A 20,391-nucleotide genomic window follows, 5' to 3' on the forward strand; every position below is an offset into this window, starting at 1 on the left:
TTGAATTTTGTGGAAAGCTGCCCGAGAGCTATTTGAGCTAGCCCACCGGTAATTCACATTACAACGACCCTACGTCTGAAAGGACGAGTATGTTCGGCGACAGGTTTCGCTCCCGGTGTGAGATTTAATTACCCAAACAATGAGACCACGCGGAGACTTCGGTTCTTTTGTGAAACCGCCATGTTTTATTCGTTTACAATTGCTCTTTAGCGACAGAAGAAAGAGTTGGTACCATATGGATGAATGAAAGAACACATGTCGAATCGATCGCTGATGAGACGAAGACCTACAGAATATAGGAATCCCATCACTGACACTTGTCGCCACTCTCTGTTTACCACAACAAGTGGGGTGAACCACTTAGAATTACTTGCTCCAACACGTCAGGAAGCCATATAAAACACCTATATGTCACATTACTACAACAACCAGATGTTCCTTATATCAAACACCTACACATTACATGTTTTACTATAACAACCAGGTATTTCTTATATCAAACACCTACACATTACATTACATGTTTTGCTGTGACAACCAGGTATTTCTTATCAAACACTTACACATTACATTACATGTTTTGCTGTGACAACCAGGTATTTCTTATATCAAACACTTACACATTACATTACATGTTTTACTATGACAACCAGGTATTTCTTACTGCTTTCCTATTATAATCTAAATTTTCCAAACACGACGTAGATTTTAAACTATCTATTGTAGAGAGATGATCTAACTGAATTATATTGTTCTACCATCAGTCTGTCTCTACACAAAAAGAAGAGGGCACAGCATTGTGTAAGATAGGTTTGCAGATGTTCCAAACCTACTGACCCAGCATCACATGACCTTGCTCGGCTAACCCATAATACGATTATATATAAGGAGAGTTGAATAGCAAACTAAATAAATCCAAAAAGGAAAAGTCACAACTGTTTCCAGTTTTCTTTATCAACTATATTTTCATCATATTATCGTAACTACTAGGTTTTATATCTTACAATGTTTAATCTGTTTGTGTTTCCTTTTGTGAGCGTTTTGTGTGTAGTTATAGAGGAAGGACTGACATTGGCGGTAAGTTTTACGTACTGTTTCTTTGTTTTAGAATTTCGCACGAAGCTACACGAGGGCTATCTGCGCTATCCGTCCCTAATTTAGCAGTGTAAGACTAGAGGGAAGGCAGCTAGTCATCACCACCCACCGCCAACTCTTGGACTACTCTTTTACTAACGAATAGTGGGATTGACCGTCACATTATAACGCATCCACGGCTGAAAGGGCTTTACACACTGTAAAACGTTATAAGAAAATGGGTCCGGCATGCCCAGGTGGGTTAAGGCGTTCGACTCGTAATCCGAGGGTCGCGGATTTGAATCCCCGTCGCACCAAACATGCTCGCCCTTTCAGCCGTGGGAGCGTTATATTGTGACGGTCAATCCCACTATTCGTTGGTAAAAGAGTAGCCCAAGAGTTGGCGGTGAGAAGTGATGACTAGCTGCCTTCCCTCTAGTCTTACACTGCTAAATTAGAGACGGCTAGCGCAGATAGCCCTTAAGTAGGTTTGCGTGAAATTCAAAACAAACAAACAAACAATACAAAAAATATGTTACCTAACACGTAATCTTACATACTGTAAAAGTTGCAAGAAAAAGTGAATCATTAAGAAAGAAACAACACTTTGAACAGTTGGAGTGTGAAACAATTATATTTACTGGAGGACACATGAAAAGACAGACCATTGTGTATCTTTGTTCGTAACTACAAAGAAAACAGAGCGTCAAATCCCGTGCCTAATATCCAAATTTTCTACAGTAGAACAACAACAAAAAGCAGCACTTCCAACGACTGTATACCCTAGTGTATGAAATACATATAACATAAACTGAACTGACGAAGTGTTAAAACTTAAACAAGATTATTCAACTTGAACGATGTGAAACACCGCGAATAACTAACTGGGTTCCAAAACGGAAGTGAGTTGTTTTAATTTCTTTTTAACCCCAAGGCAGCACGATGAACCATCATTGTTCTGCCTCTTGTAGAGATCGAACTACATACCTTAGCTTTATCAGTTTCAAAGTTTACCACTTCGCCACCAAGCGACAAATAGATCAGTTAAGAATTCCGTAAATAAAGAAACCGCATTCAAACATTAAACATTGTTGAATTGCCGTGACGTTGTTTTTTTATGTTTTTTTCTTTTACTCACAGAAATATCACATAAAGTCATGTTATTCTGAAATAATTGTTAAGATTTATTGGTGGCTCAGTGTGTTTTTAAAGCAACAAATCGGTGTTTGAACTCTGCCATAGACACAGCCAAAATAGCCCATTGTGAAGTTCTGTATTAAGTTATACCGACAACGATATCTATAGAATATATAACTTTTTGAAATATGGGTTCTCTAAATGTGTTTTTCTCTAATAGGCACCTTTGACTGTGAGGAACCTATATATTGGTGAGTTTTATTGTTTTATTTTTAAATCGGTACTGTTCTTTACTTAAAAAAACAACATAAAATACGAGTATGTATATTCACTTATATTGCAGCGTTTTAAGTAGGGGCAGTCCAGTGAAACGATATTCCTTCTATGACTACAATATCTCAGAAAAAACCGGTGTAATTGTTTTTATTTATTCAAATCTGCAGCCTCCATCTTGTCTTTATGTACAATTTGTTGCTTCTTTTAGTTCATATGTTCGTTGCTTATAAGATGGCCACAACCTGGTCCTTATGTATATTTATTACTTTTATAAGTTCATATATTCACCGCTTGTAAGACGGCCATTTATTACTATATTTTACGTATGATATTACATAAATAATAATTATTAAAAGTATTAGAGACTCGTGTTGTATTTCGAAATGATAGTGCTTTCATTTCATGACCTTCTGTGCTCTGAATTTACAGCGACAAAAACTAGTAACCTGGAGACGAAAAGAATTCTTGGTGGAGAAACTGTTGAAGAGGATTCATATCCTTGGATGGTGAGTTTGATTTCATTCTTTATAAGGTTGTGTTTGTCATAAAACAAAACACCAATAATGTTTTAAGATGCTACTTATTATAGCGGATAAATATGAAGTGTTTCAAGGTTTTACTTATTATAGTGGATAAACACGATGCATGCATATAAAGCATTACGATGGAAACATAATAAATATGATTTTATTTGAATTGTCCATGTTCATACTTAACAAATGGTTTCCGCGTATAACCGTTCTTAAATATGCACTGATAGAGTAAGGTAAGAAAATTATCAACAGTGCCATCCGCCAACTTTGGGACAACTCTTATATGACCAAAGAGTTGGACTTAATTGTCATTCTTATAGCCTATCGACGGCTTAGAGTGTTCAATAAAACACTTTGAGGCAACATGACGCAAACATGAATCATTGAATACACCATCTAAGCTTGTTAATCATTATGACAAGTTCAATTCTTTGTTTAAATTTACTTTGTCCTTACGACTTAGGAAGAAAAATCTTCTGGAAAATTATCCAAATTATATCAGGTCATCCCTTAAGTAATGTTCAATTTTAGGTTCAGAAAAAGAGAATGGATTTCAAACACTTTTAACATTATTTAATCAATAATGTGTGTTCCATTATTATTAATTAGTTCCTGTCAATGGTTCACAAGCTTCTGAATGTCACTTCTGTAAAATTCCTAGGGTTTGGAGGAAAAGTATGTAGAGAGGGTAATTTTGACATCTTCACGTGTTCCAAGCTCTTTTCTATCAAGATGGTTCTGCAAACTTCAGAATAGATAATAACCAAATGGGGCAAGGTCTGGAGAATAAGGAGGATGTGGAAATCTAGCTCCTCAATCTTTGCAGATGTGATCCTTGTTGTATGAGGCCGTGCATTATCCTGATGTAACATAACATCTTTACGATTGATCAAAGCAGGTCTCTTTTCTTTCAGTGCAACATTCAAGCGCTCTAACTGTTGACAATAGAAGTAAAATGTAACATTAAGTGGCAGCAACTCAAAGTGGATCACACAAACAATATCCCACCAAACACTTAACAACACTTTCCTAGGTTGGAAGTCCATTTTATGCTGTGCTTTATCCAGTTTACTTGCACGGAGTCATTGTTTGCGGCGCTTAACATTTTTATAAGATATCCATTTTTCTTCTCCAGTCACTAACCTGCCCAGAAAAGATGAGTTACGTTCACGAGAGTTGCTCTAATGTTGACTTCTGTCAAATCATGGCGGACCTATTTTCCAAGTTTTGACACCTTTCCAAGCTGTTGCAGATGGCGGTGGACTGTTTAACGAATTGAATTAAGCTTCTTTGTTAGTTCTTTAACTGTTACAGCACAATCTTCATCAAGTGCAGCCAGCAGCAAGTCATCATTAAACTCAACAGGACGACCTGAACGTTTCGAGTAGTTTCTGTTACACTATTGCCTTTTTTTAAACTCATAAAGCATTATATACCTAATGTGCTCCTCAGACACATCCATCTTCATAAGGGTTTATTTGATTAATGATCTGAAAAAGTGGAGTTGGGTTAGTTTGTTTTATTTGTCTGAACATTTTAGTACACGTCCTAATACATATTTTAGTCATTAAAGACTTCTATAAAGACAGAAATGATGATGCACTTTCTGTATTAAATTTTCGGACATTATTTATCTATCTAACTATCACGGGGAATCGAACACCGGACTTTTAACGCTGACCAAAATTAAAGATCAGATAATTTCGAAGTCATGACTTAAATAATATGGCAATTAATGTGTTTGTGTATATATATATATATATATACATACAGTCCTTTAGTAATTAGCACGCAAAGTGTGTTATAATTAGCAAAGTGAAATTCTCAGATGCATTATATAAACCAGGTCTTTCACTGAATAAAAAGTAAAATTGTATGACAATTAATAAACCAATTAGCAGTTCGTAAGTATATTCGTTTATCTTATTAGCAGGTAGTATAATTTGAGAATTAATAGAAAACCTGCTACCACGTATCAAGTACATCTGAATAATGTTGACTTCCAATCAAAACAAGCCACCTACAGGGTTCAAGATTAAAGTTATACACCTGGTGAGAAACCTAACTAACTAAATATAACTAAATCAAACTTTATTTCTTATGCTAAATAATATGCATTGTTTCAGTAACAAATACCTAGTAAAATCATCCGATAATCAGAAAATAAAATCCATCTTTCTTTCCGCTGTGCCACTGAGGGGCGCTGCGGCCAACTATCTAACAATTACATAATATTCTGACAAAAACCGGTAAAATTATTTTCCCATAATTATGAAAATTACACGAAAAATAATATAATAGTTATCAAATGCGACTTTTGTCGATAAAACTAATAGCCACATTAAAATTAATAAATAAATATCATTAAAATATAGAAAGAATGTAAATTAATGTGTAGCTAATAGGCTCTAGGCCTAGACGCGGATCGGAAAGTTCAAAGCTAGAACTGAGATAGGTTGATAAGCACATACAGAATTTTCAGCTCTGTGGACGTCCATAACAAATTAAATCTGCTATTCAATTAAGAGCGGCCGCATAGTCAGCGTGTACTGTTGTTTGGATTGACTAAGCCTAAACCTGATAGAGGATTCTAATATATTGTCGTTCAGTCTATTTTTTGCATAAGGTATAATTCAGGTTAAAAATATTAAATAACGGAATGGCTGGTTAACATGCTCAATTGAAGTCATGTTTTATTTATTTACTTATTTCTAAACTTTCAAATTTTGATCATTTGTTATCTAGGTTAGGCTCAAAGCTCACCTGCTAAACCGCCCAGGATACAAGATAAATTGCGGAGGAACACTCATAAGCGCGCGCTACCTGGTGACAGCAGCTCACTGCGTGAGGTAGGTGTTTACATCTTAAATAATTTGTCCTCTGTTGTTTCACGTCATGACGTATACAATAAATTAACTCAAACAAACACAACGCAAAGTTTTGTTCCCAAACTCAGACACTGTAACACAAATAATATAACTTTAATGTATTTTCTAACAACAAAAACGATATACGGTTCTCAGTTTAAAACTGTGCTTAGCTGAGCGTGTGTTGTATGGTGTTGTTACATTTTTATGACGTGTGTATAGATTATGTAAAGTTCAAAGGAAAGGGGCCAAGCATGGTCAGGTGGTTAAGGCGCTCGATTAGTAATCTGAGGGTTGTTTGTACGAATCCACTTTACACCAAATGCTCACCCTTTCAGCCGTGTGGGCGTTATAATGTGATGGTCCAATCCCACTATTCATTGGTAAAAAGAGTAGCCCAAGAGTTGGCGGTGGGTGGTGATAACTAGCTGCCTTCCCTCTAGTTTTACACTGCTAAATTAGGGACGTCTGGCGCAGATAGCCTTCGTGTAGCTTTGCGCGAAATTAAAAAACACAAATCAAACCAATCAATGAAAAATTGCACATTGACCAACACGTTTGCCGCCAGTTCTGTTAGTCCACAGCAATTGTGTTGCTTTCCACTGAATGTGTGGTGCACCCATTAAAACATCAGTATTGGTTCACATAAATTACTCTCCAAGAAACAGGTCTATTTCTATATATATCCAACGAAAAGCTTAAAAAAGGAGGGGGTAAGTGTTTTAATGTTCCATTACAAACGTGAAGTAATGGTTCATGATTTAAAATTTCAAACTACCATGACAGAGCTCTAGAGGGGGACATATATATATGAGAGCAGTCTATACCATGACAGAGCTTTAGAGGGATATATATATATATATATATCAGAGCACCCTATACCATGACAGAGGTCTAGAAGGGGGCATATATATATATATATTTCTGAGAGCACTCTGGAGTGCAGGAAATATGTGCCATAAAAGACTTGTAAGGGTGGAAATATATATGTGTCCATGATAAGACTCTAGAGAGGGCATACATATACGTCTATGAAATAGATCTATACGGATACATACATATATGTACATTATAATACTATCGAGGGGACATGTATGTGTTTGTGATAGAGCTTTAGAAATAGCACATATTTTGTCCATGGTAGAGCTATACAGGGGGCATGTCCGTGTGTATAACAGAGTTGTGTAGAGGATTATATATGTGTTCATAACAGACCTCCAGATAGTGATATACATATATATATATATATATATATCCCTGTGGCAGTGAAAGTGTTTTAAAAATTACTATTTCTTTATTAAAAATGTCCTTGTTTGAAATATAAATGTTCACTTATACACTATCATTTCTCTTCATTTAAGGGAAGGAAAAGACATTATTCCAGTATTGAACCTTCAAGGAAAAATCTATAAAAATGAAACTTCAACAACTCTCGAATTTGACAAAATTATTTCTCATCCTAAGTTCAACAGCATGACATTGGCGAACGATATTGCTGTGCTGAGACTAAAAACACCTCTTGACCAGCAGGGATCAATATGTCTGTCCACAAGCTTTGATGAATCTAAACAGGATGTGACTGCTGTAGTTCTTGGTTGGGGTAAAACAGAACAAGGCAAGTAATATTTTTTAACAAGTAATCAGTTCATTGTGACATAAGTTTGCTTGTTGAATTTCGTGCTAAGCTACTCGAAGGTTATTTTCTATAGCTGTCCCTAATTTAGAAGCTATAGACTAGAGAAAAGTTAGTTTTTCAACGATACCCATTGCCAACTCTTGGGCTACCCTTTACAAACGAAAAATATAATTGACCGTCGGATTACAACACCCCCACGGATGAAAGGGTGAATATGTTCGATGACAGGATTGGAGCCCGTTACCATATATAAGTTGGATTTGAAATAGTAATTTAATTGTTATATATACCATTTATTAACTAATTCAGATAGTTTAATGTTTGAAATAGTATAACAAACAAAACCATATCAGAATCCAGAGGTCGCAAAAAAATAAATTAATCGAGCCTCGTCAAGATCTGTGATAACCCTCGAGAACAGCCCAAAACCAAAACGTCTTTATTAGAACGATATTCCTGGGGAGGAAGGGGGTAGGTTGTTTTATCCAAAAACGTTAATAATCTGTTCTATCATAACACGTGAATTTTTATTCGTAGTTCTATTAATATTTGAGAGGAAATTGTGTTTCTATTTTTTTTTCTTAACATAAAAGTGCAATAAAAATACATAAAGGTGCTAATACTTAAAGGAAAGGCATATTATTTTCAAAACTTCTAACAACAATGGTAGTTTTTCGATATGAAACTAGAGGGGAATCCAACCCCCATGACATCCTGTGTCACTGTTTCAAGTTTGGTGTTGATTGATCAAAAAATCTTTCAACGTATAAGGAACAGATACACAGACATATTGACTTTCATTTCTATCATTCGTTTTGGCTGCACGAGTCAACGACTCAGAAGGATAATGCCAACTGACATTCTGGAAACTTCAACAGTGACACCATTGTTTGTGTTCCTAAATAATAGTAGCTGAAATCGGTCGCAAAACTTTCCGTTCTCGGAATTTGTAAACGAGTATGACAGCAACACGACCGTGGAAGAATACAAAACAAATAGAACTATAACACCAAACAAACATTGTCACAAGAAACTGGTTAAAGTGGCTGCAAAATAAGACCGTTTCGGTCAAAATACCAATTGTTGTAACAAAAACAGGAATACGGTTCTGATGTGATAAAGTGATTCCTATGATTTAGTTATTTATTCAACAAGTCTTTGAGCTTTCTGATGTGATTAAATGGTTCCTCTGGTTTAGTTATTTGACCATCTTTAATCAAGTGATCCAGTTGTTGGAACAAACACAACACACAGCGACTCTTGAGAAAAACTTAACATTTGTATAGCTCGGTAAAATTACGTGTAAAAGAAGTAAGTTAACAGTTTTAGTATCACTAGAAAGGTGAGAATATCCAAACATTTCAGAATTGTACAATTTGTAAGACAATTTTATTTTGTTATCTACAGGAAAAGGATTCAGCTCCACCTTGCGGAGGGGTGAAGTCAAGATAATTAAATGGAAAAGTTGCAGCAAAACTTGGGGAGGAACTATTGGTAAAGAGGTTCTCTGTGCCGAAGGAACCAATCAAGGAATTTGCTCAGTAAGTCTCTCGTATATAATCGGCTTGTTGTAGTTAATGGGAATAAAAACGAGAACTCACATTCCAGAAAGTTCCCCAGCGATGTCAGTGTTGTTTATTGTATTATTCAATTGTTATTAATTAAAGTAGCGGATGGAAGTGAATACGGATAGAATACTATTTGTCGTAACAAAATAAAATTTGGTGAAGTCACCCGAACATCAATAAAATAAGAAAAGCAGCAGATGGTGTGAAGATCGAATGTCTTAAAAATGCAAATTAAGTCGCATAAACCTACAGGTCCAGCATGGCCAGGTGGTTAGGGCGCTTGAGTCATCATCCGAGGGTCGCTGGTTCGAATTCCCGTCACACCAATTATGGGGGTGTTATATTGTCACCGTCAATCCTTCTATTCGTTGGTAAAAGAGTAGTCTACGTAAGAGTTGGTGATGACTGGCTTTTTGGAGACGGCTATCGCAAATATCCCTCGTGTAGCCTTGCGCGAAATTCAAAAACAAACAATCGGATAAAGTTTTACAACTTCCCTGACCACCGATAACGTCCAAGGTCCTCCGACTGTTTATAAAATTAAGTATTTATTTACCAAATTTCTCGGGTCTATGCCAAATTTATGAAGTTTATTTGCTTCCCTTCCTAGTTTTGAAGTTCTTATCATAGCAACGTATTCCCCCCTTTATGCTAAAGGACTGACAGTCACTCTTATAATGCATCGATAGCTTATTAAAATACAGGAATAAATTAGTAAATGGTAATACATAGATTCGAACGTGTCTCAACAGCTACACCGCCAAGAACTCTACCACAGGACCAATTTGTTCTTTATTATAATGGAAATTGTAACCAAAATACACTTTGGATCCACAATTAATTTGGTGCACAAAGAGTTTTAGTAAAACGCACTAGAAAAGCTGGTAGGGTTAGACCTCACTAGTAAGCTAGTGTAAGAGGTTAACTTTAAGGCTACACATAATATATTTATAAGTGTTTCTAAAATTTCAGTACCCTTAACCCTAGTTGTGAAATATAAAAGCTAAGTCTATTATGGACTTATTCATTTATAGGAAAGTAAACTCGCTTTTTTTAGAGAGCCAGGAAACTATACACATTTAATCGTAAAGATTCTGAAAATTATATACGTATATATATCTGTATTTTAGCCATCATTAAAATTGTATCAACTTTCATCTAGAAGTTCTGAAAATCAAATATATTTGTTCCAAAGACCCTGATATTCAAGAAAATTTCGTTATAGGTTTAGGAAATTCAAATAAATGTGATTCTTGAATTTCTGGAAAGTAAACACATTTGTTCTAGATGGTCTGAAAATTAAATCAGCGAAGTTTAACACTAGATGGTTTGAAAAAAAAATAGTCAAATGTGGTTCCAGAAGGTGGGATCTCGTACGTCATACTAAAAAACACAATAATTGACAACTTACAGCTGAAAGTCGGAAACTTTTTCTTTCTCTCTCTCTTAGGGAGATTCGGGAGGTCCTCTTGTTCTCAGAAAGGCCGGTAGATGGAGCTTGATTGGTGTTTCTTCGTTCACTGGAGGACGAAACTGTTCAAAGTCAACCATGCCCAATGGATTCACCAGGATTTCTTATTTTATTTCCTGGTTAAAAGAAGTGACCCAAGACCATTCATTATGTTTCGAATAGCCAAAACGATCATGGGAAGTATCAATTTCAACAAGACTCCAATAATCGATATGTTTGACCGAGTTTCAAAATCGTGGAAAAACCGAAACCACAGTCAGAGAGTTCTTTATATCATTATAACGACCTCAATCATTATACCCACTTATGAATATTTAGGTTATTTTCTTCATGTAACAGTTATGATTTCCAATAAACCTTTATTTTACTTTGGTATTGGTATTTTTAACCTAAGCTTTACTTTATACGACCGTTGCTAAGAGATCATGGCCATGGACCCTGATAAGATCGAGGCGCAGCCGTTTATACTTTTGATTTGCTCACAAGAAGTAGGGAAATTAGTTAACAGGGTCCGCCGCCAAAAGAACTTTTTCCAGCTCTTTGAACCGAATAATGCGATTGATTACCACTTTCATGAAAACACATAAAACAAAAAGGACTGAGTGCTTTCAACAGCATGAGGTCACAAACGCTGGAACTATCGACCCACAGCCCAATACGCTAACCCTAAGCCATAGCGGATCAAGGATACGACTAAACTGATGATTCGAGAGTTGGTGTTTCATAAGCAAGACGTTCAGACGTTATTTATAACGCCATTTTTGAAGAAAAATAATTTTTCAAACTTAAAACACATGTATTAATTCATTCTTTCCAAATTTTTCTTCATTTGTATTTAATTTAAGTTGCATGAAATTTGAGAATTAGTTCATTTGTTTTAACGCAAAGCTAAGAAATATTCTATCTACGCTGTGTCCGCCGCATGGGCCGAACGTGAATTATAGCGTCATTAGCTTTGAAGCTTTCCAATAGTCCACCTATAGAAAATTGTATTGTTATTTTTTGCAAGTCAATATTTATTTGTTTGTTTTAAAATTATTGTTTTTTTTTAATAATAAGGTCATATCGGGCTATGTGTTGTGTCTACAGAGAGGAATCAAAGACTCAATCTTAACGTTGTAAGTCTGCAGACTTACCGCTGCCCCAGTGAGGTCAAATTTATTTTTGGGACATTAATATTAGCTGTCCCTAATTTTCAACTTACATACGAGACGAAAGACAGCTAGTTAACAACACCGATATCAGCCTAGTGGACTATTTTAATCTTATAGTAGAATTTGACCGTTACTCGTATATGCATCCATAACCCATAAGTCTAGTTTGTTTGTTTTTTTTGGAATTTCGCACAAAGTTACTCGAGGGCTATCTGTGCTAGCCGTCCCTAATTTAGCAGTGGAAGACTAGAGGGAAGGCAGCTAGTCATCACCACCCACCGCCAACTCTTTGGCTTCTCTTTTATCAACGAATAGTGGGATTGACCGTCACATTATAACGCCACCACGGCTGGGAGGGCGAGCATGTTTGACGCGACCGGGATGCGAACCCGCGAACCTCAGATTATGAGTCGCACGCCTTAACACGCTTGGCCATGCCAGGCCCTTCCCTCTAGTCTTACACTGCTAAATTAGGGACAGCTAGTACAGATAGCCCTTGAGTAGCTTTGTGCTAAATTCAAAACAAACAAACAAATACTCCTGTGAAAAAGATGAAGTTTTAAAAGTTTTTTTTTTTTATCGTTTAGTGCATAATTTATTATTCTTAATCATGTTTCTATTTTTCAATAATCCAGCATAAAAATAATGGCATCGTAAATACAAAAATAGCTTATTGTAGATACCTGGAGCGACACTTCGAATAGATAAAAATATTCTATTAAATGTATAACAATTACAGTTGAAGCGGCACCTCTAGTTGATAATTGTTTTTTGGATATAAAATGAAAAGGAAAAGCGACATCTCTAATCGAAAAAAAAATGTCCTCACAAGCCTAAAACTAAAAATTAAAGAGCCATCTCCAATTTATAAAAATAAAGAATAGAACAAATAGAGAAGCTCACTACGTTATTTGCTCTCGAGATGCAAATAATTCACAATTTTTAAGCCTAACACTCTACTCTCGTATGCCCTGTGATTCTTCTTAATTACAAATTATATTACTGTTTGTTTTCGATATTCGCAAATTCGCCATCTTCGTCAGTAATCTATGACTCTGAGTTGACAGATCATATTAAATGCAACTAGCTAATAGGACCCACCGCCAATTCTTAGGATCCTGTAATCGAATAGCGGGATTTGACTGCCACTCTTATAGTACATCCACGACTACAAAATGCAAAGCACTGTTTCGCGAATCATGGACAATGGATTTAAAGTTCGCCATGTTAACCACTAGGTCACGCCGATCCACAAATGATATAAATCCGACCCTATGAAGTAACTTCCGCATTGTTCTCTATATGTACAAACGTCACGCTGAGCTGTTATTAGTTATTCTATTCAAATAGTCAGTCAGTCACTTTATCTTGGCAGTAGTTTGGGTTTTATATCTCACAAGCTTCAAAGGGGATCGAGAGAAAATTAGGGATGCTCAGAAACTTCTGTTTCTCTTCATCTCCGCTCGTGGGATTAAAATTTGGTTCGACTAAGAAAGAATAATGGTATTGCTTGATAAATATGATAAATACTGAATTACTTAAGGTAAGTTTGGTCTACATTAACATTAATATTAAAACCAATTGATGAAATCTGTGAATCAGGACAGAAAGTATAAAAGAAAAAATGGCTTGGCGGATTGGATTGTTTTTTTAAATTTCGCAAAAAGTTACTCGAGGGCTATCTGTGCTAGCCGTCCCTAATTTAGCAGTGTAAGACAAGAAGGAAGGTAGCTAGTCATCACCATCCACCGCCAACTCTTAAGATACTCTTTTACCAACGAATAGTGTGATTGACCGTCACATTATTATGCTCCCACGGCTGAAAGGGCGAACATATTTGGCACGACAGGGATTCGAACCCACGACCCTCGGATTACGAGTCGAACGCCTTAACCCGTCTGGCCTGGCTGATGGGAAGTGGCAGCTTGAGGATGGCTAAGTGGAGATCCAGGCTGTGGTAAAAACTTAAAAGATATTAAACTTTGATTAACTTGAGCAAGTCTTTAGATTCAGCAGTTAACTAAAACATCGATTTTTAAAATAGTCTTAAATACTAATAATAAAATCACCTTCTCATGCCCCACAGTGGCTCAGCGGTGTGTCTGCGGACTTACAACGCTAAATAACCGGGTTTCGATACCCATGGTGGGCAGAGCACAGATAGCCTATTGTGTTGCTTTGTGCTTAATTCAAAACAACACCTTCTAATTGCAAGTAGCTGCTGCTCTCTAGTGGTAGTGAAATGCATTAGTTAGATAATTTTCTGCACCGTGTCTGAAGAAGTTTTCGTTAGCAAGAGTAATTTTAATTATACGTTATCAGTGAATACGTTTTTCTGTATTGAGAAAAGACGGTTATTGTTAATCCAGTAGTAAAATGTACGACAGGGTTAAACTAAACTAGGCCACCATCTATCTGAAAACAACAATAAAACAGTTGTTTCTCCAGAACACCACATGGCCCCCCATCCTGTTGGAACAGTTTAGAGACTTACAACGCCAAACTCCTGAGTTCAAGTCACGCTATGGACACAACAGGTAGTACAAATTGGCTTTGCTCGAAAACAAATAAATTCTACGCAATGGAACGTGTATTCTATGTACGTCTTAGAGAATGAGCTTCGAATTTGGAGTTATGTATAAGCATCGACTTGCACTGTCATGAAAGGTAAAACAACGGATAAAATATTATTCCCTACCACACAGTAATCACACCTAATTATCAGTTATCAAACTCTAGACATCATCAAAGATCGTTCACAGAAGCAAAAGAAATATCCTAATGAATCTACAAATATTAAGAGTGTTTTTTGGAATTTCGCGCAAAGCTACACGAGGGCTATCTGCGTTAGCCGTTCCTAATTTAGCAGTGTAAGGCTAGAGGGAAAACAACTAGTCATCATCACCCACCGCCAACTCTTGGGCTACTCTTTTACCAACGAATAGTGGGATTGGCCGTAACATTATAATTCCCCCACGGCTGAAAGGGCGAGCATGTTTGGTGGACCGGGATTCGAACTCGCGACCCTTAGATTACGAGTCGAATGCCGTAACTCACCTGGCCATGCCGAGCCAACAAATATTAAGTCAAAGACCGAACTTTAAGAAAGTGTTGCCAGGCGTTCTGTGATTTTTGAAAATCGAATTGGAATAGCAGTGGACGGCCCGGCATGGCCAGGTGGGTTAAGGCGTTCGTCTCGTAATCTGAGGGTCGCGGGTTCGAATCCCCGTCGCACCAAACATCCGTGAGGGCGTTATAATGTGTCGGTCAATCCCACTATTCGTTGGTAAAGGAGTAGCCCAAGAGTTGACGGTTGGTGGTGATGACTAGCTGCCTTCTCTCTAGTCTTACACTGCTAAATTAGGGACGGCTAGCACAGATAGCACTTGAGTAGTTTTGTGCGAAATTTAAAAAAAAATAATAATAAAATGATACCAGTGGTTTGCTTTCGACTTATTTGTTTTGGAACTTTCGCACAAAGCACACACTGCCAGGGCGAAGTAAGTCAGTCAGCTGCTCCCACTGTCAAACTCTTGGGCTACTTTTGTCTGATAGATAAATGGACTTGATTGTAAATCTTATAACGCACCAGGACGCTCCTCGTGAGGTTACACTCAGCTGTAGTTCTGATGTTCATATTGTTTACGTTTTCAGTCCATAAATATTTTTTCTTTATTTTTTGTCCTGTTAGAAGTGTAAGTCAGACAGTAATATTAATAACAATGAAAATCAGAAAGAGATTCGATATACCTTATCCACTCTAACGGATCGTGTTTATTATTTGTACATAAGAAAGCAACACAAGTTCCATTGTTAATATGTTAAAATATATTTCCTGAATCACATATCTTCTTAAAATTAACCGGATTTAGTCAATAGATATTCGAATCGCCTACCCAATTTGTTTCTATAGCAACAGTAAAGTCCCTTCCAAGTTTCATTATGTCGCAGAGAACCATATTTATTTCTGAATGCCAGTAGGATTTTTTGGTTTACCTAACTAGCTACATTAACTGGAAAAGATTCGAAAATAAATCATCGTTACGTCATCAACATTCTTAAGTCGTAACTTTCAGCCTTCCACTGCGCAGTAGTTAGCGTGCGAAGAAAAACAAACAAACTCGATGTAGTTTAGTGTCATACATGCGTTACAAGAATAATAGTCTCACTATTTAGGATGAGAAAAGTAGCCCAACAGATCACTGGTGTTTAACAGCTGACTTTATTCTAGTTTATCTATCTAAAATTATGGACTGTTAGTACAGATATCTCTCAAGCAGTTTTATGAGAAACCGAACAAACTGACACTTCACTAACTGAACAAACAAACTTACACTTCACTAACTGAACAAATACACTTACACTTCAGAAACTGAACAAACAAACTTACATTTCACTAACTGAACAAACAAACACACATTTCACTAATTGGACAAATACAATTACACTTCACTAACTGAGCACACACACATTTCACTAACCGAACAAACAAACTTACACTTCACTAACAAAAGAAACAAACGCACACTTCACTTACTAAACAAACAAATACTACACAAACTGAACAAACTTACATTTCACTAACTAAGCAAACACACTTACACTTCACCAATTGAACAAACATACACTTCACTAACTGAGCAAACACACATCACTAATTGAACAAACAAACACATTTCACTAACTGAAGAAACAAACACACACTTCACTAACTGAACAAACACATACTTCACTAACTGAACAAACACACACTTTTCCTCTCATTACTGAGTTTCTCTAAACAGCGAAGTAAAAAACCATTACAAATTATTTCAAAAATCTGCCACTTAGAGCGCTGAGGTCAATCCGATTACATTTTGCGGTCTGAGGGACCTCTTTTAGCGAAAGTCTGCGTATCATACTGTAGAATTTGCAATGTGGAACCATGAGAAAAAACAATAACAACAGAAAGCAGTAATATTGCTATATATCTATATACATGAAACAGTAATTTCTCTCTTCCAAATATCTATATACTGCTGTTTTAGCATATGGTTCTCATAACATACAATTTTGTTGAAAAAGGCTCTGACAAATGCTGTAGTTATAAGGTTCCACAGTAGCATTGCACTGTTAAATTAGCCGCTGAACCATCGAGGTATATTTAGTTCAATCATATGGTGTAAAAATTGTGTAATTCAAGTTACATATTTTGAACTAATAAGTTCATGACATTATTGTTTATACGATGAAGAACGAAGAAGACTACTGCTTGGTTTTTAGATAGAATAAATGCTTAATAGCATTAGTTATAAAACTGTTTGAAGCCAAAATGTTTATAGAAATATTACTGTGTTTCTAAGTAGATGAATTTCAATACAGGTTAACCCTAAATGTGAAATAAAATGTGAAGCGTATACAATGTTGCTGTTTTATGATTTTTTGAGCAAAGATACGCAAAGATTTGTTGTCCACAATGTTCAACTTATTGACTAGATGGGACAATGGTCAGTCGACAGCACCTACCGCCAACCCTCGGGTTTCTTTTGCTGAATAGAACAGTTGCACTTGAGTGTCGCTTTTCTCAAGCCACGGGACACGGACGTTATAATCTTCGGATTCATAGTTTGGAAACACCAATCAGTGATGAGCCACACCAGAACCACCTTTACACTTCTAACCAGAAGTATTTCTTAAGATATACTGTTCTGTTTTTATAAGATAGTTCGTATACTTGGGAATTCATGTGACCATTATTACTTAAGTAGAAAACACTAAAACAAACTCACATACGTCACCAGTATATGTTTTAACCACTTAGCATTACTCTTTCCATAACGTCGACACACTATTACCACGCCTTCCATACTAATAACTCATTCATTACTCTGTGCCTCCTGCTTGGATATATATTCTGGAAGCGAGTTTTAAAAGCGTGAAAAAGCCATTGCTGAACTATAGTGGTTATGGCATGTAGTTACAATGTCTGCTTGAAGGCTACGTCCAGCCTGGTAGGAGAGAAGAATTATTTTAATCACTTCCGATGAACCGAACTTGAGATGGATTTTTTAAGACGATCTTTATAAGATATCTACGGTTTTTACTTATAACGTTTACGCAAACATTCCCGTTAGGCTTAATGGTTAATAGAAGCATTATTATTGCAGTGTCCAATGGTGACACTACGGTAATGACGTAGAAAACGCTGATGGGTAAAATTTTACAGCATTGATAATTACGTCATCCCCAGCGGGACAATGACTGGAGTCCTCCCGAAGAAGAAGAAAGACCTCATATTGCTGAACGTAAATTCAGAAAAACTAAAACCAATTAAGAAGTTTGCAAGTGAAATATTTCATCGTAATATAGCTGCCACGTGTCGATAAATGGCAACAAATCGAGTCCGTGGCTCTAGGCGCTTTACTACACACCACTTCCCCAGAGTAACAGTCAATATTGGCTTAAGCGTAATAAAGTTAATTTTCCTCGGTCGTACGCGCACGTTTGCAGAGGAAGCCACAGAGAAGACCACGCTTTTGTGGCCATGAATGTTTAATCCGAAACAGGGAACTTGTCAAGCTGCGAGTCGTTAAAGTTATGTGGGAACTTGGCGGTCTCAACACCCAGAGCATCAATAATTGAAGACGTGTAGCTAACTTTGACCATGTATCTCAAGACGGCTAGTGTGGGTATTAAAACAAAGTATAGAACAACGTTTCGACCTTCTTAGGTCGTCTATTGGTTTACAAGCTCTCTTTGTTAACCTGAAGATGACCTCCGAAAGTCGAAACGTTGTTCTCTACTTAATTTGATAAAAGTTTTAATACTCATACCAGTCGTCTTGAGATACATTTTTACTTCAAGTGGGTTTCTCGACATCACATAATCATGGACATGTGAGTTTCTCGACATCACATAATCATGGCCATGTTAGTTTCTCGACATCACATAATCATGGACATGTGAGTTTCTCGACATCACATAATCATGGCCATGTGGGTAAAGGTAAAAGATATTAACCGCCCTTTACCTCCTTTTTAATATATCCCTCTCCATGTTTATTTACACATTTTTATAAGAAGATATAAAATGTAACAAGAAATTTGGGGATTTGCCTATATAAGATTGAAAGTTAATTTATATTTACAAAAATATGCCTCACTTCTAAATCCGAGGATTCATGGTTTGCGACCCGCTGATGTAGACCCGCCCTCTAAACTTTGGGATCGTGGGTGCGCCATAAGAGTGACAACCAAATCTTATTTTTACCTTTTAAATCCCTCGTTGTAAATATCCCATTTTGTACATAAAACGGAGGAGATATCAACAGAATTAACTCTAATATTCTATGTATTTTTTATGTGAGGTATACGTTATTAGAAACCATCAATGTGGTTGATTCTCCACTAGTCTGAAGTCACTTGGATTAGTTTCGCAATAATCTGAAATCAACCAAAGAAAAACAGATTATATATATATATACACTGCTGGCCAAAATTGTAAGGCCAATGAACATAAGCTCAGAAGTTTGATTAGAAGTACATTTTACATTCATATATTACTTGTATACATATATACACACACACACTGCTGGCCAAACTCTTAAGGCCAATGAACATAAAGAAAAAACATGCATTTTGCGTTGTCAGACTCAACCACTTATTTAAAAGGAGCTTCGAAAGATGAAAATAAGAAAAGGAAAAACAAAAATAAAAAACTTTTTTAGCATTTAATAGGGAAAATGTGAACACTATGAAATTAGTCTAAATACTAGCTGATCAAAAGTGTAAGACCATACCAAAAAGAAGTCCTAAACAGGGTACGAAATGCCCAACAAGAGGTCTCAGTAGTGAGTTGCACGGCCGTCATTGCGAATAACTGCAAACATTTGTTTTGGCATGGTCGATATAAGAGTTTGCAGAAGGCTTGCTGGAATGTTATTCCAAGTGGTGAAGATAGCTCTCTAAAGATCATGCACTGTTTGGAATTGACGTCCATTTCTGTAGACTTCCCTTGTCACCCGCCCCCCAACATTTCCAATGGGGTTCAGTTTGGGCGAACATGCTGAATGGTCCAAAAGAATCACGTTATACTCCATGAAAAAGTCCTTTGTCCTGCGGGCATTGTGGATTCCCGCGTTGTCCTGCTGAAAGATCCAGTCATTTCCACAAAAGCGAGGGCCTTCAGTCAATAAGGATGCTTTCTCCAACATGCCAATGTAGCCAGCTGCTGTTTGACGCCCCTGTATAACCTGAAGCTCCATTGTTCCATGGAAGGAGGAAGCACCCCAGATCATGATGGAACCGCCTCCACTGTGTCGTGTAGAAAATGTCTCCGGTGGAATATCCTTATCGTGCCAGTAACGTTGGAAGCCATCTGGACTATCCAGGTTAAATTGTTTCTCATCAGAGAACAAAACCTTCTTCCACTTTTCTACGTCCCATGTTTGGTACTTCTCAGCAAAGTTTAACCGAGCTGTTTCATGGTGTGGAAGGAGGCGTGGCCTTTGAAGACGTTTACGGTTTTTAAAGCCTTTCTCTCGTAGATGCCGTCTTATTGTTCTTGAGCTGCATTCTGCATCCGTAAGGGCCTTAATTGGGTTCGACGATCGGCTGATGTCCTGCCGGACAACCTGTCGAATCCTCCTGCTCAACACCAACGAAATTTTCTTGGGCCGACCACTTGAAGTTGTCGTC

At 36.8% G+C, this 20,391-nt stretch overlaps 1 protein-coding gene across 1 annotated transcript; it reads left to right on the forward strand.

The window, feature by feature from the left end:
* The first annotated feature begins 927 nt into the window (after positions 1–927).
* Positions 928–10,935, forward strand: LOC143238419 (chymotrypsinogen A-like). The gene is made up of 7 exons (XM_076478630.1): positions 928–1,077; positions 2,432–2,462; positions 2,917–2,993; positions 5,766–5,869; positions 7,249–7,502; positions 8,931–9,064; positions 10,542–10,935. Exons 1-7 carry the CDS (start codon positions 1,006–1,008, stop codon positions 10,722–10,724), a joined length of 855 nt encoding a protein of 284 aa, XP_076334745.1. The 5' UTR covers positions 928–1,005; the 3' UTR covers positions 10,725–10,935.
* The last annotated feature ends 9,456 nt before the right edge of the window (positions 10,936–20,391 follow it).

The sequence above is a fragment of the Tachypleus tridentatus genome, chromosome 13 (assembly GCF_004210375.1).
Source record: "Tachypleus tridentatus isolate NWPU-2018 chromosome 13, ASM421037v1, whole genome shotgun sequence".
NCBI lineage: Eukaryota > Metazoa > Arthropoda > Merostomata > Xiphosura > Limulidae > Tachypleus > Tachypleus tridentatus.

What these genes read in the sequence shown, in the direction of transcription:
- LOC143238419 (XM_076478630.1), top strand. Translation starts at nt 1,006, where the DNA reads ATGTTTAATCTGTTTGTGTTTCCTTTTGTGAGCGTTTTGTGTGTAGTT. An exon ending in TGTGAGGAACCTATATATTG is followed by an intron (nt 2,463 to 2,916) that starts GTGAGTTTTATT and finishes CTGAATTTACAG; the next exon opens with CGACAAAAACTAGTAACCTG. An exon ending in TTGGGGTAAAACAGAACAAG is followed by an intron (nt 7,503 to 8,930) that starts GCAAGTAATATT and finishes TGTTATCTACAG; the next exon opens with GAAAAGGATTCAGCTCCACC.